Source organism: Marmota marmota, unplaced genomic scaffold (assembly GCF_001458135.2).
Source record: "Marmota marmota marmota unplaced genomic scaffold, marMar, whole genome shotgun sequence".
Taxonomy (NCBI): domain Eukaryota; kingdom Metazoa; phylum Chordata; class Mammalia; order Rodentia; family Sciuridae; genus Marmota; species Marmota marmota.
Genome location: NW_026000101.1, coordinates 13693140 through 13716071, shown reverse-complemented (window position 1 = coordinate 13716071; position 22932 = coordinate 13693140). Strand labels below are relative to the sequence as shown.

Here is a 22932-nt window from a genome sequence, read left to right as displayed (position 1 = left end):
GACTGCTGCTCCTGGGAGCTGCACAGTGACGCTATGAGGCACCCTTACCAGCTGACTGATCCTGGGCAAGACACAAAGCCTCAGTGTTCTCATCAGGGAAATAGGGGTATCATCTGTACCTGTCTTCTAGGGTTGTTGTAGGGCCTGAGAGATGTGGCAGATGCCAGGCCCGACAGAGAATAAGTGCTTAGTCTAGGGGGCTCTGTTTGTTTTTATTTTGAGGGAGGCCCCTAGGAGAGAGAGACCTGAGAAAGAAGTGCCCCTCAGCTGTCTCCTGCGCAGCACCTACCATGAGAAGCCCTTTGTAGGCGTAGACGATGCCGAGCCAGATGGTCATGTGGGTGTTCTCGCAGTGCTCCAGGAGTGGGCGGATGGAGATGTCCCGGCCTGCTGGGTCCGGCTGTGCAGAGAGAAAACAAAGCGCAGGGATGGACTGGGTACCTCCAGCAGCTGAGGTCCCTATCCCTTTTCCCTTCTGTGAGCACAGCCAATGCCACCACTCAGGAGGACTTCTGGACTCCACCTTTATGTGCCCACCTGGCGGGGCCTAGGCCTCAGTTGCTATTGACTGCCTTTCTGTGTGTTGGTGGCAATTCAACTCTGCCCTCCAGTTCTGTCTGTCCTCTTGCCTGTTCAGCTTGAGTCAGAGGTCCTGAGGGTAGGAACTGGGTCAATTCTGTGTCCCTAGGACCTAGCACAAGATGTGGCCCAGAGAAGGCAGCTGTGAGGTTAGTTGAAAGATGGAGAGAATTAGGCACCCAGTTAGGTCAGGAGCTCTTCAGATGTCTCTGGGACTAACCTGGGCAGCTAGAGACACACTATATTGGCCCAGCCAAGCATGGGGTCTGCCAAGCTCTTCTCAGGAGAACTTCTTGAGCCTCCCCGACTGTGGAAGCAGCAGAGGTAGCCATGCTATGTACCACGTGACCTATGCTGCACCAGAACTGATTGGACAGGAGGTGGGCATCTGACTCCAGGCAGCCAATCCCGAGCCTGGTCAGAGGTGGATGAGGTTTCTGAGGGAGAGGATCCTACCCAAGCATATTCTCTCTCTCTCAGGAATTTAACTGTAAAATTTTGGAAGAAAACCAGACAAATGATGGCAAGAGGAGAAAAAGTCCCCAGGGAATGAAAAAAATATCTACTGTACATTTATTTTTTCTGACCTATTTGAGAGAATGTGGCAGATATCCTGACCCTTTACTCCTAAATATCTCAGCATGAATTCCCTATGAAGGAAGACATTCTATTATACCATCACACACACTTATAAAATTCAAGATATAAATACCTACACAATGTTTTATCTAATATATTGTCCATTTCCAAATTCACTAATTGGTTCAATAACATCCTTTAAGGTACTTGTGGTTTTTTTGAAGGACCATCCATTCTAAGGCTATGTCCGACATTGATTTGTTGGGTCTCTGGTTTGCTTCATCTCAAATCATTCCTTGGCCCACTGTGGTCCTTCCATGTCATTGATATTTCTGAAGAATTCATATTAGTCATTTTGTAGACTATTCCTTAGTTTGGGTTTGTCTGAATGTGTTATTATGATTAGATTCAGGTTATGCATTCTTGGCAGGAATCCTATATAAATGACATCCTTGCCCGAGTACTTCACATTAGGGACACTTGATGGTACTTTTCCCCATTTTTGATGACATGACATTAAGTGTGATCACTTGATCCAGGTGATGGCTGCCAGGTCTCACACTTGAAAGGTACCATTTCCCTTTTGTAATCAATATATAATCTGTGGGAGTACCTTTGAGACTGAGTATTCTGTTGTCACAAACTAACTTATCAGTATCCATTGATGGTTCCTACCTAAGTCATATTACTTTTGAAGCTGAAAAATGGTGATTTGCCGACTTATCATCTTTTTTCTTTTGCGGGGAAGGTACTGGGATTGAACTCAGGGGTACTTGGCCACTGAGCCATATCCCCAGCCTTATTTTGTATTTTACTTAGAGAGAGGGTCTCACTGAGTCGCTTAGAGCCTTGCTTTTGCTGAGGTTTGCTTTTAACTTGTGATCCTCCTGTCTCAGCCTCCCCAGCTGCTGGGATTACAGGTGTGCACCACTGAGCCCAGCTTCAACTTATCATCTTATGTGAATACTTCACATTCCACTGCAAACAAGAGCTTTCCTTTCTTCCCACTTATTTCTAGACTCATGGGTTCCTTTTTAATTCCATGTCTTATAATCAATTGATACCACTGTTAATTTGGATGCTCAAATATTTCCAGATTTGACTAGTGGAAAACCCCTTCATGTTCTACCCATGTTTCCTCCCACATTTCTATAATTTTTTTTTTTGAGCACCTTCTTGCTTCTTGGCCCAAGCAAGATCTTTCAGTTCTCTTAGCACTGTCCTTATCCCAGCATTGGAGTCAACCATTCCCCAGGGTGGTGGTGGGGCTGGCTCTTTTTAGTGCATAATGGTGTTTAGAAGCCAAACTCTGGGCCCTTGATGTGCTCACTGTTTCCAGGGTGTCATTACTTCTTTGTCCTGCCTTTTAATATCTAATCTAATCTCTCTACCATCTACATCTGGATATACACAGATAAGACCCCCACAGAGTTCTTGCTGCCTTCCCCATTTCTTTTTTTTTTTTTATAATTGGTTGTTCAAAACATTACAAAGCTCTTGACATATCATATTTCATACATTTGATTCAAGTGGGTTATGAACTCCCATTTTTACCCCATATACAGGTTGCAGAATCACTTATTTGCCTCTCTTTTCTCCCACAGTGAGATCCCTGGCTTCCAATAACATCAAAATATTTTCTTATTTGCTCGATCCTACCAAAGTTTCAGCATTGATCCACAGATATACTTAACCACCAACCAATGTTGAAGGTTTCTTTGCAAATCTGTTTGCCTTGGGAATGAATCCCACTGAAGTCATTTGTCAAATATCTATGCTTAGTAGGTTGTATTCTGCTAGAGTTGTCCTGTTGAGGCCTGGCAGTTCGGGGTGGGCAACCTCAGAATCAGTCACTGGGAAGAAGAGGCACCTATATGGGGCCCAGGGCTGGTAGGAGTCAAGCCTTAGACAGGTGGGGGCTGGAAACCTTATCTCTTTGGCATTGCTCTCTAGGCCTGGCCTTTGAGGCAAGCAATGCCTGGGATCCTGTGAGTGGGAAGAGATGGTGCTCCCTGTATGAGAGCAGGAAGATTGGGGGGAGGGGGAATGTGAGCTCAGGCCACGCTGTAACCAGAGAGTCCAGCTGCAAGCTCTCTCAGGTTTGATTTCCCTTTGGCTGTCTCAAGCCACAGAAGGTCTTAGCTTGGTCTCTCAGGTCCATAGGCATTGAGTACACACTTGGGCCTGGTGTTAGAGGTGAAAGCAAGGTCCCCTGAAGACTCTTCGGTGAGAGACACCACAGGGGAAGATGAAATCTGGAAACCAAAGTCAGAGTGGCCTGGGATAGAAATTTCTCATCCATGGCAACCCTCACCCCCAGAGCTGGGCTGCATTTTACTATGGGTAATGGCTTTCCTGACATCCTATCATTGTTTAATTAAGGAGACAGAATGGACTTGGTCCCAAGGTCAACACTGACATGGTAGCAGAATCTGGGTCTCTCCAGTATCTGATAAGCACGCAGACATTGGAGTACAGTAGCACAGACACACACGATCACGCATGAGTGGCAAACCCATTAATGATGATTGTGTCTGTTGTTCCGCAGTGAAAGGCAGTAATTTATGATGGACTCTTAGGTTCTCAGTGTAGAGAGGACTGTTCTGTCATACACCATTGTTCAATGTGACTAAAACTCCGTTCACAGTAAACTGACAATGGTTTTCTGACTTATATACCTCCGTGACAGGAAGCCTCTCCCTCTGGCTCTCAGTGAGATGGTTGCACAGTTCTTTTATTGAACCAGAACCTTCTCTGGAACTGCCACACATTGCTGTCCCTCTTTCCTTTGCCCCCGCCCCCACCCGGATAACTCCAAGCTCTGTCTGAGTCAGGAAGGGCCACATCACCTATGCTTCCCTCCACAAGGTACCTGGCCCTGCAGCCTGCTCTGGAGAATTGAGCTCCATGCTCCAGGTGGTGCTGAGCCTCCTGCCTGCCCCTGCTTTAAGTCTCTGTGGCTTGAAAAGTATCTGTCTTCCACTGGTGAGTCATCACTCCCTACCCCACCAGCAGCTTTCATAAAACTGCCGCTCACTGGCTTCTTTCCCCTTCTGCTTCCAACATTCCAGCCTGGTTACTTTTTACCTCCTTAGGGGCTTTCCCTCCTCCACGGTCCCATCCTGGGCTTCGTGTGACCTCTTTGAATCCTGGAATCCCAATTCGGTGTTCCTGGCCTTTCAGTTCCCCACCATCCTCAATAACCTGGGGCATGGCCTGGGCTGTGGGGCCAGGGGCTTCCAAAGGCAGTAGGGCCCAGGGCCACTGAGGTATCAGACCAGGGTGTGACCCCCAGGACGGCCTCGGCTGCTTCCCCGCCAACACCCAGTTCTCAGGCACGGATCCGGAAATAAACCTCCCGAGTCTTCTGGTCATTCACGTAGCTCCACGTTGCCCCATCCCTGTCCCGCAGGATGCGGATCTGAGAGGCAGAGCCGGGTAGTTTTAGGAGCGGTGAGTTTCCTGTCCTTGTGAAGCTGGGGGATGGGGGATCCGTGCAGAGTCAAGCGATTCTTGTCCTGAATCCAAAAGCAAGCTGAGCAAGCTGCACCTCTTGCCTGATCCTGCTTGGGACCAAGGTCCACAGTGTCTGCACAGTCACACACGCAAGGGGAGAGAGACCCCAGGGTGGCTGGTGGGAGCCACCTCCTGAGTGCTTACGTGGCGTCATTGTCGTTCACCAAAGGAACCCTAGAGGGCATCAAAGAACCGTGTGAAGGATCCAGCCTGCGCTGGGATTACCTGCTGCTGGGGACACAGCACTACTGTGGTTCAGTGGGGCTGGAAATGGTGAGGCCATTGGCAACATCTGGCGACTCGGGAAAGCATTCACGGGCCTTAAACAAGGCCTGATTTTTAAGCATTGCTTCCGACCCACTCCACAGCTTCCAGGGCAGCTGCTGGGGGTTGCTGGTGAAGGAGGAACCGGAGAGCCCAGGTCATAATGGGACACTGCATTGGCCTGCCTCAGCGTAGACTGTCCATCCAACCCAGGCCAGCAGTATGGGGCACCAACACCTGCAGATGCCATGCTGGGATCTCATGGCAGGGCCTGAGCCTCAATTTCAGGCCCACTCTGCACAATTGCGATGACTGCATTTCCACTGTCTTAAGAACGCTTCTCTTGCTGGGGTGGCGGGAGGATGACTGCCTACAAGGACTGCTGGCTTGCTTGTTTTTCTTTATTCTTCTTCCTTGTTTCTCACCTGGGCAATTACCTAAGTCATCATTCATTTAGTTCGTAATTATTAAGCACCACCATTTGCCAAGAATTGTGTGGGCACAGGGAGGCAGAATGGAAGAGAGTCCTGTCCTCTAGGTCTCCCATTCCAGTAAGACCAGGATGGCTTCATGAGAAGTGGCCTCAGAGGGAAGGCTGGCCTCACTCCATGACAGCAGCCATACGGACACCAAGGCTTGCCTTGTCATGAGTGACAACTACACATTGGTTGTCAGGTCAGAATTTTATTCACACTCTCTTGTTGAAGACATCTAAGACTCCTATAAGGTGTTGTGCTCATTTTACAGATGAAGAAACGGAGGCACAGAAAGCTAAATAACTCGTCCAGAATCTCCAGTTAATGTCTCAGAGCTGAGGTGAAATCAGACCTCTCATTCCCAAACCAGTGCTTCACTTTCACCATCTGCCTCTCCCCACCCACCCCGTCGCTCCTAAGTAGCGGGTCAAGTTCCAAGGAGAGTGGATGTAAACCTGCTTTGTGAACTGTGAGGTGCCATGTTCCCGGTAAGAGTGACTTAACTGTTAAGCATTTGACAGCAGCCTTCCCAGAAGCCCTGGATCCCTGCAAAGGCTGTATTTTTGGGCCGCAGTCTCGACTCCAGCTCTTCGTGCCTGGCAGGGCGCTCTGCCCAGCAGAAAGACTGGACCTGTTTATGATGGCCAGGGGGAGGAAGTGCTCACACCTGGCTCCTGGTCTGGCGCTGCTCAGTGGGAGACAGGCAGAAGCTGCCTGGGAAAGCCTTTCTCGTCTGTGCAATGAAAGATGAGCAGCTGGCCTGAGAGTCCCTCTGCAGAGTGCCGCTCTTCACAAAGTAGGTCAGTGGCCCCGGCAAGCGTGCTGTATTGTCAAGTTGCACAGTGGACAGACGGAAGGTAAGGGAATGGGGCAAGGTGTGGTCAAAGCCCCATCAGGCCATGGACTTCCTGCATGTCCTTGGGCAAGCCCTTCTCCAGGCCTCAGTTTCCCATTTGCAAAGTGAGCCAATAGGTTAATTTATAGTGTAGTGGATATGAGTGTGGCTCACCGGGGGAGGACTATATTCGTCCTACATTTATTCATTTAAACTTGACTCATCCTGCATTTCTCACGTGCCCACGGTGCATCACACACCAACTCAGATCCTGGTGCATAAGTCCCATCTGATGCTTGCCCCCTTGGAGTGCACATTCTCGTGAACACAGATGTTCAGCAAACCACAGAACAGCTGTGAACACAAGCGATGGTAAATGGTCCCAAGGAGAACTCCAGCATCCCTTGGCGTCCTGATGGGGTCCTGCTTTAGACCAGCTAGTTGGGGCAGGCCTTTTGGAAGGCTGAAAGATGTAGAAACCTAGGGAAGAGCATTCCCAGCAGAGGGAAGGACCTAAAGTGACAAGGCCTTTAGCATGTTTCAGAAAGCAGAAGGAGCTGGTGTGGCGGGGTGCTACTGGGGTCTCCCTGGATGGTGTGCTCAAAGGCCACCTGGAAGATGCAGGATAGTGGCCTGGGAAGTCTCAGGGGGCTGCACGTCTAGGCAGTTCCCAGGGGACATGATACTGATGGTCCATGGATGGTCCTCTGGGCAGCAAGGCCTTTCAAGGATGTTAAATTTGAAGTTTAAGTTCCGAGTATAAGTTCTTTGTTTAAGGAGGGTTCCCTGAGTCACTTGCACACCTGTGACACAGAGGGTAAGGGCTGGGACTCTGAAGCTGCGCCAGACCTGACACCCTTGTGTCCTGTGGGGGGTTTGGCCATGGCACTTGGGTGGAAACCCTCCCCCACACACCTTAAAGGAGCACAGGCCAGGCCCAGGAACCTGAGCCACCCACATATATGAAAAGTCTGAGGGACCCAATCCAAGGGCCCCACAATGGGGTGTGGCACATGGCACTCTGTATGCACCTTCCTGAAGGCCTCCCTGTCCCAGCCCAGCCCCAAGTGCTGCTCGGCTCCCAGGAGCTGCCTTACAGAACTTTCTCCCTGGGCCATTTTTTCTTTTTAATTCCAAAGTCAGTCTTTAAAGTACTTTGCGAGATTGGTAGGTTTTGTGGTTTTGTTTTTTCCCCTCCTGTGGTGAGTGAGTGTGTGTGAGTTTGTATGTGTGTGTGAGAGAGAGTGTGTGTGTGTGTGTGTGTGTCCAATCTTTCTGGGTTGCATGTCAGTATCCTCAGTCACCTCTTTTCCTGAGAACAGGTGAGTAGACTTTGCCACTTTAGTGGGGGACAAAAGATTCCATCAAGGAAGCCCCAGCAGGGCAAGGAAAGAGTGTGGGTTCCAGTCCCATGTCCATCACCTGAAGGCTGTGTGACTTTGAACACATCTCTAAGCCTCTCTGAGCTGTGATTTCCTCATCTACAACATTCCAGGGCTGGCAAGGCGATCAAGGGAGGTAACTGGTGTGCTCACAGCCTGCAGTGGCTGGAAAGCCCGCTCCTGATGTGTCAACCATCATTATTATCTCCAACCGCAGAGAGTCACGGAGTGCTGGAGCTGGGAGGAACCTTCCAGATCCTGCAGGGGCTGGACTGCTTATCTCAACAGCAGCAGCCCCACATCTCTAAGGCAGCAAAGCTAGAAGCTGTCATTTCAAGGTAAGAATTTCTTTTTGAACATTTGATTACAAGTTTGGGCGATTTTTTTTTCAGAATCACAAATCCAGAAGGGACCAGGGGCTCTCGGGGGACACCTTGGGCAGTGTTTCCTTTGGAGGAGCAGAGTGTGGTTCTTTATTGTGCGGGAGCGCTCTGTGCTATGTGGGCACACAGGGCCTGCCAGACCCTGGGCACTAAATGCCACAGATGTCCTCTAGTCACTGTAACAGCCCAAATCTCCCTCCTCTGGTTCCCTAATTCCAAACACTAAGGGGCTTATGCACTAATCCAAGCCCTCTTTTATATACACTGAGAAACTGAGGCCAAAAAGGATTCGTAGCAAGTGGGTGATGCAGTGTTCTGGCCTCTGTCCTATGACCTAAGTGCTGGAAGGCACCAGAGCTGGGCTGTCCAGCCATCCGTGGTCTGGAAGCAGTGTGCCAGAGGAGGGGAGTGGCAGGGACCCGGCTGAGTAGGCAGGACCCCTGCCAGGTCCCATTTTGAGAGGCGTTGCTTGTTGGACTTAGAATGTAACCAGATGCCCTGTGGTTGCCGAAGGCCCACAGCCAGGGTGAGGGGAGGGCTAAAGGCTGGCAAGAGCAGTCGCAGTCCTAACCCGCCAGCCTTCGCGGCCTCATGTGCGTTCACAGTATGTGCTCTCTTTGATTTTGAACTCTGGGGAGTATGGTGAAGGAGTCAGGAATTTCATACCCATGTTACAGGCAAGGAAAATGAGGCTCAGAAGAACAGGAGACTCGCTCAAGGTGCCGCAGCAAGTCAGAAGCAAAGCCCAAGCCAGAAGGCATGAGGGGTGACACATGTCCCCTGCGTGGCCTTCACAGGCACTGGTGTCTCTGCCCTCGCCCCAGAGTGGAGTGAAGGCTTAGAGGAGTGTATACATCTAAGGTAATTTTCCAGGTGAGTGTGACCAATGGCAACTGTTCTCTCTGAAGTTGGTGGAAGACGTGGGCGAGGCAAAGAGTGGCTTCAGTCAGTGGACAGGAGCGCAGAGAACATTCTGCCATCCTGGCAGCCAGGTGAGGATCTCCTTCAGGGAGTCCACACCTATGGGGACTCCACAGCTCCCTGCTGGTGACTCTTGGAATCAGGAACTGGATCAGGAGCCTATGGGAAAGGTCTGAAAAGGGCCGCAGTCTCTAGCAGGCTCAGGACAGCCCGGGGCCTTGGCTGTGGGGGTTTGAGGCGAACCTTCCCAGGAGGCCCCGTGGACATAGGGATATATAGCTATCCGTGCATTACCAGATTTGTCTAGGCAGCGTACTGAATGGAAAGGTGTGCTCGCTGCCCTTTGGAAGGAGGTCCTTCCCCTCTAAGGCCCCCTCAAGGGGTGGCAAGCACACATTCCTAGGCTCTGTTGCCCCCACCCTCAGCTGAACCCCTCCCCCCCACCGTGTCAGTCAGAAATCAGCAGAATGCATTTTCAGGGGTCTTGTGGGTGTGACTGTCCTGAGACAGCCACACTTTCATCCTGCAGCCCAAGGACAAGGCCGCCCCACAGCTAGCAGGGTATGTGGGTGCAGGCAGAGCCCACCGCAGCCAGATGCAGTAGAATAATGGGAGGGACAGAGAGAGACAGAGGGGCTGGAGAGAGACTTGGGTCCCTCACTCACTGACACGGTGCAGCACGAGTCTGAGATGACATAAATTAAGCTCTTGGAATAAATAAAATTGAAAGTACGACAGAGGAATAGTCACGTGACTTCTGCCTAGCAGTCACTGGAAAATGAGGAAAGGAGAAAATACAACACCTGTCTGCTCCACTGATCACCCTCCTCTCCTGCGTTCCCGGCCCTGCCCGCTCCCCAGCGCCATGGCCAGGCAGGGCTGGTCTCTGCAGCCTCTTGCTTCTCAGCCTCCGCTGAGAGCTTCCTGCAAGGGGAGTCTGTGCTCCCAGCCGAATCTTTACCTCCTACAAGTCTCAAGCCCAGCTTCCTATGTCCCTGGCCCTCTCTGTACCCCCCATGTCATGAATGCTCCCCCTCATCTCCAGAGACCTCTGAGTGGCAAAATGCAGGGTCCCTCTTTGGTCCTCCTGTCCAGCCTTGCCCCTCCCCCTCCTGGGTCCTTCCCAGCATCCTCCACTCTCTGCCTCCCGCAGTGGGCACCGTCCAGCTCAGCATCTCCCCATCTGAACTCAACATTCTCTCTCTCCACCTGCTGTTCCTCCTGGGTGTCCACCAGATGAGACCTACCCTGGCGTCTCCTCAGCCTTTCTCTTTCCTTCACATCCATCTCTGCCCCCTCCATCCGGCCACCTGTGGAGCACTAAGGTGCCCGCCTGACGGACGTCTCTCGCTGCACCTCCCTCCTGCCCCTTGGCTTCTGCGGTCCTTCCCACCATCACCTCCTAGCCTCTCCCCACCCAGCTCCTCCGCCATGCTGCCTCCCAGGTCCTGAAGCGCCATTCCCAGCCCCAGCCTCATGAAGGACGTCCAGACCCTCAATCCCGCATCCATGCCTCTGTGATCTGACTCCACCTATCCACTGGGGTTCTACCCACTGTGGTGCCTGGTGCCATGAACAGCCACCGGCCTTGCATCTGGATGGAACCGTTGCCTGCTCATGCTGAGCTCTGGATTTTCCTCTGAGAACTGCGAGAGTCACCTGCTCCGAGGGCTGTTCTGAGTATTTAAGCAAGAGCACTAAGACAAAAGACTACAAAGCCAAGACACAACATGCCCACGGTAACGCGGGAGAGAACAATACAGTCATTTCATTTTCCTGTTGTCATTCAGGGAGGCAAGTGCATTGGGAGCCACAAAAGTGCAATGTTGCAAAGACAGTTCCAAAATAGGATGTTGTAATTGCTGCCGCTGCCACTGCGGGCGTGTGTGGGAATCCCTGGGTGGCGGCAGGCCGGGAAGAGCGCAAGGCCCCTTCCTGTGCTGCAGTGGGCTCCACGTTTTGGGCCAGTGGCTTTCCTACCCTGTCAGTGCTTTCTCCTGTGTCCTGGGGACAGTTACCATTGACAACATGAAGCTCCAATGTCATTATGCCATAAAGGTGTCCTCAATGCGTTCCATACACGTCCTCTGGCCATAAATACATAGAAATAAACATAAAGATGTCCTTATATACATCTGCTTCCGAGGTAGCCCTATTCTACTGGTAGAATCCACCAAGGTCCCCTCCAGCCTTTGCATACCTCTGGCCAGCTGACACTCACCACCTCAATAAGAAGCCCAGTTCATTCTGGGTGTCATGGCCCACGCCTATAATCCCAGTGACTCAGGAGGCTGAGGCAGGAGGATCACAAGTTCAAAGCCAGCCTCAGCAACTTAATGAGACCCTAAGCAACTTAGCAAACCCTGTCTCTAAATAAAAAAAAAAAATAAAAAGGGCTGGAGGTGTGGCTCAGTGGTTAAGAACCTTTGGGTTAAATCTTTAGTACCAAAAACAAACCAACAAACAAAGCCCGGTTCATGTGTGGTCAGGCAGGACTTAAACGGGAACATTCTCTCTCTTTCTAAGCTGTAATCTGTATCCCAAGAACTTCCCGAGCTGGTCTCAGCTCTGCCTCTGGGCCTCTTCCCTGGGCTCCAGGATAGCTCCACTGAGTTGGAGACAGGGATGTGGCTCTGAGACTTCTCTTCTTGGGGCTGATGTCAACTCTACCACATGGCAATTTCTTATTCGTTCCCTTCTTGCTACCCTTGGCCTTGTCACTACCTCCGCAGGGTCTGGGGCTGGGACTGCTGTTTCCTCCCCACCATGGCGTACTGTTTGTCCGGGGCTGTTCTCCAAGCTTGCGTTGGTTACATAGCAGCCTAACCACACCTCGGAGCCTGGCAGTCCACGTTGTCAACGTCCGTGTTTAGGGGCATATTTGGGCTTGAAACACACACACACACACACACACACACACACCCCTCTCTGAGGTTCCTTAGAGACCTGAGTGACCATGTCCCCTGAAAATCCCTGACTATTTTCCTCTGCTGCCCAGGAGTAGTGCCCCTAATGGCCTCCTTGTCATCCCTCATGACCTTTCAGTGTCTCTTTTTTCTAGTCAGGATGTGCCACTGAGTGTGCAGTTCCAAAAATAGGCCACTAAAGGCTACTGGCAAGTGGGCTTAATGATCTCAGGACAAAATAATTTAAAAGACCCACGAGAGGAAGAGTGGGCAATCAGGAGGAAAGACAGTGCTTCGGGAAGGGGACAGGAGGGTGGGTTCAGAGAGGTCAAAGTTGGGCTTTGTCTTCTTTTATTTTCGGTGGTGGGGGGGTCCCAGGGATTGAATTCAGGGCACTCGACCACTGAGCCACATCCCCAGCCCTATTTTGTATTCTATTTAGAGACAGGGTCTCACTGAGTTGCTTAGGGCCTTGGTTTTTGCATTGTTTTCTTGAACCAAGAAAATGTGGCATGGCTTTGATGGGTGTGTGTGTGTAGCGGGGAATGGGTCCTTATGGTTAACTTGGCACTTTTCACATGCGCTCTCAAGGGCCCCTGTAACAATTCCACTTGTGGTAGGACAGAAATACTGGTCCTGACTTACAGGGGGGGAAACTGAGCTCCGAAGGCTTAAGGGGACTGACCAAGGGGGATGGAGAGAGTGGCAGAGACCAGGGCTCACCGTCGTCCTGTCTGTTCACCCACAGTTCTCATCATTGTCTTAAAATTGGAAAATCAGTGTCACTATCAGAAATTGTAGCACAGCAGCCTGGCCAATGGCCCTAGGGGAAAGTGACATTTGACTCTTCTGGACTAAAGCTTGGAAGGGTTGTTGCCAGGTATGGGTGCTCTTTACCTTGTGCTCCAGACCCTAGTAGCCTCATGGAATCTGGCTGCCCTGGAGAACCATCTGGATTCAGTCTTTTGCCTTTAGCTGCTGAGACTCAGGGGCACAGAAGGGCGCTTACATTGAATGCTATTATGTGTCAGGCACCGTGCTAAGCTCTTTGCATGTCACCGCATCCAATCCATCAGAAGTGTCTGTCGGGAAGGTACTATAGTTGTCCCTCGGTGTCCATGGGGATTGGCTCTAGGACCCTTGCAGATGGCACGACCTGTGGATGCTCAGGTTCATTGTTTAAATGAGGCAGTGTGTTCATGTAACACACAATCCTCACCCACACATGACCTCATCTCCAGATGACTTATGATACCCCATAGAAGTGGTACGTCAACAGCCGGTAGGCTGTATTATTTAGAGAATAATGAGAAGAAATACATCTGCACATATTCAGTAGAGATGCAATTCGTTTTTCTGAATATTCTTCATCCATGGTTGTTTGAATTTGCACATGTGGAACCCGAGAACAGGGACTGACTCTATTTCCTCTTTGTACCATATGGAGAAACTGAGGCACAGAAGAAGCAAAGCCATTTGCTTAGGGCCCCAGAGCCACTCGGGTGTGGACCTGGCAGCAGAAGCTGGGTCTTTGTGTGGCTGGAAAGCCTGAAGGAGCCCCAGGGACAGGCAGGAACAGGCGACTATTGTGTTCCAGCACCCTGTTGGGCTAAGTGCTTCCTCAGAGGATGAAGACTGTACACACGGCTTTCTCATTCAGATTTGATGCCTGAGTAAAATCCCTGTGCAATGATTTATTATAGCAACGCCGATTTTCCAATTTTAAGACAACAATGTTGTTTGAAATAAAATGGAAAGGAAACAGGGAAACATCCGAGACCCTGAGTTTGGAGCCTTATTACCGTCTTGCTTCAGCTACTGAGCGGCCTCCCACCTCCTAGATTCCCTGCCTTGGCACGGCAGTGGCTACTTGGCCAAAGGGTCCCAGGGCCAAAAAAGTTTTGGAAATGCTAATGACATTTTTTTTTTTTTTTTTTTTTTTTTAGTATTCAAAGTAAAAATTTAGCCAGGCCAATGGTACATGCCTGTAATCCCAGCAGCTCAGGAGGCTGAGGCAGGAGAATGGCAAGTTCAAAGCTAGCTTCGGCAAAAGTGAGGCACTAAGCAACTCAGTGAGACCCTGTCTCTAAATAAAAACAAAATAGGGCTGGGGACGTGGCTCAGTGGTTGAGCGTCCCCCCCAAAAGTGAAAATTTCATTTACTAATTAAAAAAAATTAAACTAAAGAAATTTCTAGAGCTTTTAACATGTTAAAAGTACACTATACACTTCTGAGAGACAGATATATACTTTCCAGGGTTTCTTAAGCTTTGGACCATAAACTCCCCATTCTCTCTCTCTTTTTCTTGGGTATTGGGGATTGAACTCAGGGGCACTGGATCACTGAGCCACATCCCCTTTTATTTGGGGGCACCTAGTAGGATTAGTGTTCCATGTCAAGGACTTTGGGATCATGTTGGCTTTTGGACTCGAATCTGAACTTCTTGGCTTCATATTTGAGGTCTCCCAGGATCTCGTCCCACAGGCCCCTGTCCCTGTCCACCCCTGGGTTCCAGTCCTCCTCCCCTCTGCCCCAGACCTCTTGGTGTTTATCATCTTGCTCAGAGCTAGGCTATGGGGTTCTCTGAGCTGTGACCTGAGGTGGGGGGGGGGAAGGGATTGGGGAACAACATCAGAAACGTAACAATGCAGCCTCTGTTCGGAAGAATGTTAAAAACACTCTATTAGTGACGTGGCCGAGATGAAAATGGGAATAATGATTGCGAGGCTAATTGAAAGCCATGTGTTTACCGAGGCTCAAAGAATCCCTTTTAGAAACGGGAAGCGGGCCTGCGTGTGCCAACCAACAAGGCAAAATGGGTGCACACTGGAAACAAAAAGCACCAAGATACGCTGGGCAGAACCAAAGATATCGACGTAATTAATAAAGTAATTAACATGCACAGGAAATGCAGAGGCTGCCAGGAGGCTGATAAGAGAGGGTTATTAAAAAAGAATGAGCCATGTAGCAGGGAAGTGAAATTAAGCTTGGCATTTCTTTTTTATCATGGACCCCCAAAATACTCGGGTAATAAATAGGTCCTGACTTGCCACAGAAATACCAATGAGGCTGGGGCCAGAGGTTGCAGCTGACCCCTCCCTGGCCAAATAAACACATCCATCAATCAATTAATCAATTGGCCAGTCACCCAGGAGGCGGGGAAGCACAGCAGGCTAGGAGATGCTCCAGCCCCTCCTGGTGGCATGGTTGATGGCAAGGTGGCCTTGAGGCCAGCTGTCTGTCAATTCTGTCACTTATAAATGATGTGACCATGTGGCAGTCACTTGGCCTCACTGTTGCCATCTGCAAAATGGTCCCAGATGTGGTATCTGCCTCATAGGACTGAGGATGAAATGGACTGAGGGAGGGGTCCATCTGGGTCGTATATGAGTGCTAATGTCCTCGCAAGGCACGCTACCCAGAAAGAAGCCCCTGAGACACAAAGTGAACACGATGTTTCATATGGGGAGTCAACAAAGGGAGACCCAGCTGGGTGCGGTGGCGCATACCTGTAATCCAGTGTCTGGGGAGGCTGAGGCAGGAGGATCACGAGTTCAAAGCCAGCTTCAGCAACTTAGCAAGGCCCTAAGCAACTCAGAGACACCCTGTCTCTAAATAAAATATTTAAAAAGGGCCTGGGGATGTGGCTCAGTGGTTAAGCGCCCCTGGGTTTAATCCTCCCTAAAATGAAAGGGAGACTCCCAACCGGCTTCCTCTGCGCCCTCCTGTAGGGGGTCACCAGGGTGTTCAAGGGGAGAACAGGAAGGGGAAAACAGTCACAGAGCTGATGCTGGGACTTCAGGTCGGTCTGAGCCTCAGTTTTCCCATTAAGAAAATGAGTTTTGACATCTCCATTTCAGCCTCTGAAAACCTATGATCCAACACTAGTACACGGATGAGCTTCTGTTGTGAAGAGAGCAGACCCCACCCTCCTTGGGCTGCTTTGCTTCCTCTTCCTCTGCAACCTTCTAGCTCCATTCCCTGCCTTGGGGTCCACTGGGGCCCTCAAGGTGGAAGCTGCAGAGTTATTAAGCTACTGCAGAGTTACTGTCCACAGGTTACTCCTCCAAGCCCTGGCCCGGTCTCACCAGCAGGGTGCCTCTTCCAGCCCCTGGGGGGGGGGGCTTACCCCCTAGCCCGTCCCTCTCAGAGAGGTCCCCCCCTTCCATTTCTCTCCTTTTCTTAAGCAGAAAGCTGAATTGCCCCTTTCCTCTCCTCCAAGAATCAGCAATTGCTAATATTGTGCTGGATCTGCTCCTTCTCTCTCCCTCTCCCCTGCCCCCCCCCACTCCCCCATAAACCATCTGAAAGTAAACTGCAGACTTCATGCTACTGCAGCATGAATGAGCACACTGTCCTACATGACCACAATATTATCATCCCTGAGAAAAGTGACAAGAATCCATAATGCTACCTGGTAACCAGATTGCCTGTATAAAGAACGCATCACGTCTCACTGCTGAAATTCTTTTATGGCCCCCAATGAATGCCTCCAAGTTAAAGCCCAAACTCAGCCAGCCCTGCATCTATTTCTTACCCACAAAATGCCACATCTGACTAATCTCTTCCCCAGCCATACCTCCACTTCTCTGCTTCCAGTGTTTCATTCACTTGGAATATCGACTCTTTTTTTCTTCTTCTTCATACATGTACTCAGGGTAGTGATGTCCATCTCATTCCACCATCTTTTTTTTTAACCCCCTTGCCCCCTCCCTTCCCCTCCCTCCTCTTTTGCCCTATCTAGTTTGTCTATTCCTCCCTTGCTCCCCCTCCCAACCCCACTATGAATCAGCCTCCTTATAGCACAGAAAACATTCGGCATTTGTTTTTTGGGGGATGGGCTAACTTCACTTAGCATTATCTTCTCCAGCTCCATCCATTTACCTGCAAATGCCAAGGTTTTATTCTTTTTTATTGTTGAGTACTATTCCATGGTGTTTATATGCCACATTTCTTCATCCATTCATTACTAAAGGGAATCTAGGTTGGCTCCACAGTTTAGCGATTGTGAATTGTGCTGTAATAAACATTGATGTGGCTGCATCCTGTAGTATGCTGTTTTTAAGTCCTTTGGGTATAGACCGAGGAGTGGGATAGCTGGATCAAAAGGTGGTTCCACTCCCAGTTTTCCAAGGAATCTCCATACTGCTTTCCATATTGGCTACACCAATTTGCAGACCCAACAGCAGTGTATGAGTGTGCCTTTTTCCCCACATCCTTGCCAACACTTATTGTTGTTTGTATTCTTAATAGCTGCCGTTCTGACTGGAGTGAGATGAAATCTTAGAGTAATTTTGATTTGCATTTCTTTAATTGCTAGAGATGTTGAACATTTTTTTCATATATTTGTTGATTGATTGCATATCACCTTCTGAGAAGTGTCTGTTCAGTTCCTTGGCCCAATTATTGATTAGGTTACTTGTTTTTTTTTTTTTTTTTGGAGTTTAGCTTTTTGAGTTCTTTATATATCCTGGAGATTAGTGCTCTATCTGATGTGCAAGTGGTAAAAATTTGCTCCCATGCTGTGGGCTCTCTATTCACCTCACTGATTGTTTCTTTTGCTGAAAAGCTTTTTAGTTTGAATTCATCTCATTTACTAATTCTTAACTTTAATTCTTGTGCTATAGGAGTCTTATTAAGGAAGTCAGGGCCTAATCCACTATGATGGATATTAGGGCCTACTTTTTCTTCTAATAGGTGCAGTATCTCTGGTTTAATTCCTAGGTCCTTGATCTGCTTTGATTTGAGTTTTGTGCATGATGAGAGATAGGGGTTTAATTTCATTTTGTTGCATATGGATTTCCAGTTTTCCCAGTACCATTTGTTGAAGAGACTATCTTTTCTCCAATATATGTTTTTGACATCTTTGTGTAATATAAGATAACTGTAATTATGTGGGTTAGTCTCTGTGTCCTCTATTCTGTACCATTGTTCTACAAGTCTATTTTGGTGCCAATACTATGCTGTTTTTGTTACTGTTGCTCTGTAGTATAGTTTAAGGTCTGGTATGGTGATGCCACCTGCTTCACTCTTCTTGCTAAGGATTGCTTTAGCTATCCTGGGTCTCTTATTTTTCCAGATGAATTTCATTACTGCTTTTTCTCTTTCTATGAGGAATGTCATTGGGGGAATATCTACTCTTGAGGCTTTACTTGCCTTTTGAAGCTTAGCTAGAATTCTCTGTTGTTCACAAAGTCTTTTAAGCTCTTTCAAGTTGGAATGCATCTATCTTTTTATGTCTCCAAAATATGTGGAGAGCTAGCATGATGACATATTTCCTACATGGCACAGGGCAGAGACAAAGGAACCACACAGATATATTTGATACTTGATCAATCTGTGCCAGAAGTTCATCTTACTTCTGTACCTTTTGAGGCATAAACTCGCTAAACAATAGAGGGAGTATATTGACATTCTGTTAGATGTTGTAACTAAGAACATTTAACAGATTCTACAGGGATTAGGGCTGAGTGTCATTTAGTCTTCTAAAGCTGAAGCAACAGCTGAAAAACATAGTGCAGCAGGCACACTGGATCCTTGCTGTTGGCTAAGAGCATTGTGTCCTCTCTCCACACTTGCTTTGACTCTTTCTTCACCTAGAAAGTTCCTATCTAGTTTTTTAAAGTATTAAAAAGTTTTTTTAGTCTTTAAAAAAAAATCAAGATAAAATTCACCATTTTGACCATCTTAAGAGTACAATTCAGTGGTTTTAAAACGTATCCATAGTTTTGTACAACTATCACTATGATCTCATTATAATTTTTTACCATTCCCCCAAACAAACTCTGCCCCCACTAACACTGTCCACCTCCCCTCCCCCAGCCTCTGCCAACTCAGCCTTCTAGCGGCCTTCCTGGACTTGCCTATTGGAGGTATCTCATATAAATGGAAACACACACCATGGGCCTCTTGTTACTGGCTTCTTTCACTGAACTTGTTTCCAAGGTGCGTCCAGGTGGTAGCTTGTGCCAGAGCTTCATTCCTTTTGCAGCTGTATTGCAGTCCCGGGTTTCGATGGCACAGTTTGCACACCTGCGTGTCAGCCCATGGCCAGTCGGGCTGCTTTCCCTTTTGGGTGATGAACGGTGCTGCTGTGAAGATTCGGGTGCATGCTTTTGTGTGGAACTATGTTTTCCTTTCTCCTGGGTGAACACATACCTAGGATGGAACTTCTGGTCACAGAGCCACTCCTTGACTTTCTAAGGAAAGGCTGAACTGTTCTGCATAGCTCCTCTTCTCTAGATCCAAACCCCGCCTGTCTTTCCAGGCTTGGGGGAAAGGCTCCCCTGATTTTTTTTTTTTTCCTTTCTGTAAAATGTTTCTCAAGGTAGGATGACAAGCCACCTCCTCCTTGCTTCTCTAGGTTCGGGGCGGAGCTATTTCAGCACTTACCACCTACACTGACATTTTCGATGAACTTTTCTGTCCCCCTGGCCTGGGGGAGCCCTGGGAGCAGGGGCGGCGCTTAACCCATTGCCGGCCCCAGCCTCTGGCACAGAGCATGTGTGAGGCAGATGTGGGTTTGGCAAGTGAATGAATGACACTGGTCTCTCTGGTGGCCTCATAGTGCAGCAGAGCCTTAGGAGGGCTTCTCTGGGACAGAGGACAGACCGTGCTGAGCACCTCCTGGGTGTGTGGGCCAGAGTGTGGTTGTGGAGAGCGAGGGATGAATGAGAAGGAATGTGGGCGGCGTGCGTGGCAACCACAGGCGTTCAAGTTCAGAGGACTGGCCTGACCAGAGACAGGGGCTGGAGACAACCAAGGAAAGAGGCCCCTCGGAAGAAGGGCTTGGAAGCACCTTCCTCTTTGCCCGCTCATAGGACCTCAGCAGGCAGCAGGGGAGAGTTCAGCTCTGGGGAGCGGAGGCCTGGCTTCTTGCTGCAGACCCCCACTTGCTCCCTGAGCCCTTGGGGTGCTCACTTGCAAAATGGGAACAGAAAACCCTGCAGCAGAGGGACTGCAGGACTCAAGAGAGGATATCAGCGGAAGTGCATAGGATGTGTAAGTCCACCCCATGGCTCCTCAGGACCCCGCCTCCCCACCCCCACGCCCCATCCCCCCCCCGTGCCCGCGGTCTGCGTTGCTTGCTGTCATCTNNNNCCCCCCCCCGGTGGCTGCTGGTTGTGTCAGTTTGCCTTTCAGCATCAGGAAGTTCTGGGTCAGAGAGTAGAAACAGAAATCATATTGATAGGTGCCAGGCCCAGCCTGTGTTAACATGTTCTCAATTAATGCTCACAGCAAACCTACAACGGAGGAATGAACTTTTCCTTATGGGCACTGGGGCTCAGAAAGGGTAAATCATTCACCCAAGATCACACAGCCGGGAGGTAGCAGAATGTGGGGCACAAGCTCCCAGGAAGGCGTTTGCGTTGCCCTCTCCTCCCTCCAAAGTCCACGATGCCGGGAGCCTGGGATGGCAAATGCGTTCATTTCCTTGGCACGTGAATGCATTTCCAGAAGGCTGGCATATATAGTTGTAGGTGGACACAATGCCTTTATTTTATTTTTATGTGGTGCTCAGGATCGAACCCAGTGCCTCATGCGTACTAGGTGAGCGCTCTACCCCTGAGCCCCAGCCCCAGTCCCCTGCCATATATTTTTAATAATTGGCCTGAGCAGACACTCTCTCTGCAGCGGGCTTGCTGCTGCTGTAAGACACAGATAAGACAGGAAAACCTGAGCGGACGTAGGAAAATCCTCCGCGCGCCCGCGGCAGAAGCCTCTCCGACCCGAGTGCCTTTCTTGCTGTAATTCTCTGAGCCTCCTGTGTCTGACTCATGTAAGAAAATGACTTCTTGGGTGAAATATTAAACATAGTGCACCGACATTCTCGGTCTCGCTCTGGCAGCTCGGTGGGGAATGGCTTAGAGGAGCCAGCTCTGAGCAGGGGCTGGGGGTCACATTCAGTTCGTCTGAGGTTCCTGAGCCAGGAACACGCTGGGCTGGGCTCAGGGGGCCAGAGACAGTGAGTCAGAGGCAAGAAAATGACAACAGGAGGGGCTGGCTTCCAGGGCCCCTCAGAGTTCAAGGGCAGGGCGGCCAAGAGCCATAACAAAGAGGGTTGGGCAGGGTACCTAGCTTCCCCCAGCATGCTCCGTGCCCAGGCTTGGGGCAGGCCCTTCCCTGGCACCGCCCTCCCTAACCTTCCCCAAGTCCTTCCTAGGGGTGAGAGTTGGAAACATCTGGACCCATTTTGAGGATGAAGAAACTGTGGTCCTCACCAGCTAAGTCACCACTGCCTTAATTTCCCAGGGCAACTGTAGCAACTGACCCCACACTGAGTAACCAGTTGGCTTAAAAGAAAGGAAATTTGTTCTTGCACAGTTCTGGAGGCCAGAAGCCCAAACTCAAGGCGCAGCAGGGGTGTGCTCCCTCCCTCTGCAGGCTGCAGGGGATATGCCCTTGACTTCCCCTGCTGGGGACCCCCTGCGTGCTGCTTGCTGCAGCCCTCCAATCCCCAGCTCCACCCTCACTTGGCTGCTCTGGGTCTGTTCTTCCCTTATAAGAACAGTTGTCTTTGGATGTGGGGCCTGCCTGGTAACCCAGAATCTGCTCTAAAGAGCCTCAGTTTAATTACATCTGCAAAGACCTTTTTCTGAAATAAGGTCACACTCATGCGTTCCAGGGATAAGGGTGCTGACATATTTTTGGGGCACCACAATTTAACCTACAATACTGACCTAACTTCATACTCTAAGTGGCTGAGCTCTGAATCAAGGTCAAGTTTAGCTCCAGAAGGCATTTTCTGAACCACTTTGGGCTATATGCTGAATACTTATATGCTGCGCGACTATGGGCACATTACTTAGCCTCTCTGTGTCTCAGGTTCTTCATCTGTAGACTAGGGATAATAATAGTAGCTACCACATGGGATTGTTGTGAGCATTAAATGAACTGATGGAACATTTCAATTGGAATAGTGCTTAGCTCTCCACCAGAGCTGTGGCTATTATTGCCTCTGTGTTATTATCAAGAAAATGCAGATCTGCTGAAAGCCCCTGTGAAGGCTGAGCAGATCTGCTACCAAAGGCGAGTCTGGACTGGAAGGAGATGCTCTCGGGGCTCAATCTGCTGGGTTTGAATATCTGCTCACAAGTGCTTTGCTCTTATGAAACATCCACCAGATCATCACAGATAGGAAAAATACTTAAATATTTATAAGACAGCATTACGCACAACTGGATGCTAATAATTTTGAAAGCCTCAGTAAAAAAACAAAACAAAACAAAACAAAGTAAAATAGGGGATTGATGGAAACAGAAGCAGCAAGTATGACTGGACCCACAGACCAACCAGCTCCAGAGCAGAGATACTGAGGCATTCAACACCGCGAGGCTGGGTGGGTTCCAGGCCCACGGTGTAGCAGGTGAGGCTGTCTTAGGTCAACCAGGTTGTCTGTCAAGGCTCAGTTTCCTCGTCTCTAAAATGGGGATGTCCAGGTGCCCTGGGACCGTGGCAGGCTGCTGAACCTGGAGGCACTGCAATTATCACAGTGTGTGCTTGTGGGACAGGCTGGAGTCTGGGCCCCAATCCGGAGGAGGGCAGGAGTGTGGGTGGCTAGGCATGGAGAACTGGGTAGGACTAACCACGATCATGCTTCCTCTGGCTGCTGTCCCCTGAGACAGGCTGTCTCAGCCTCCTTGACTCTGAGCATCTCTAGGGCCCTGTGAGTGTTCAGCCTATGTCAAGGATGAAACACCATCACTTGGAGATGTGATAAGTGCCCACCATGTGCCTGATGGCTCCATCTCAGAGCCCCTGTGCAGGGGCCTGGACGCTGTAGGTCCTCCTCCCCTTGCTTTCCTGACAGTTTCTGTGCTTGGTGGCTGTATGCAATCACAGGGCACTTTTTCTTTCTTTCTTTCTTTTTTTTTCCCCTTAAAAACTGCCTCAAGTTCTGGTCTGGAACTTGTTCACCCTCTGCTTCTCCCCTGCAATGGACAATGCTGCAGGCCTAGCAATCCCATAGCTCTTCCTTCTTTCCTCTTTCCTGTTCTCTCTTCTGCTGGGAAACAGGTGTTCAAATAATGACTAAAGGATTTCCAGAAACACGAGACTGGAGGGGTCCAGGCACCCATGGGGTCTGACTT

The 22932-nt window shown here is 49.6% G+C and overlaps 1 protein-coding gene across 1 annotated transcript in view; it reads right to left on the bottom strand.

Moving 5' to 3' along the window:
- The window catches only part of Gabbr2 (gamma-aminobutyric acid type B receptor subunit 2), a 352128-nt gene that overhangs the window by 20159 nt on the left and 309037 nt on the right, over positions 1-22932 (bottom strand). Inside the window, exon 14 of the mRNA XM_015492500.2 lies at positions 290-400. Coding sequence (XP_015347986.1) covers positions 290-400 — 111 coding nt within the window. The remainder of the gene's footprint in view (positions 1-289; positions 401-22932) is intronic.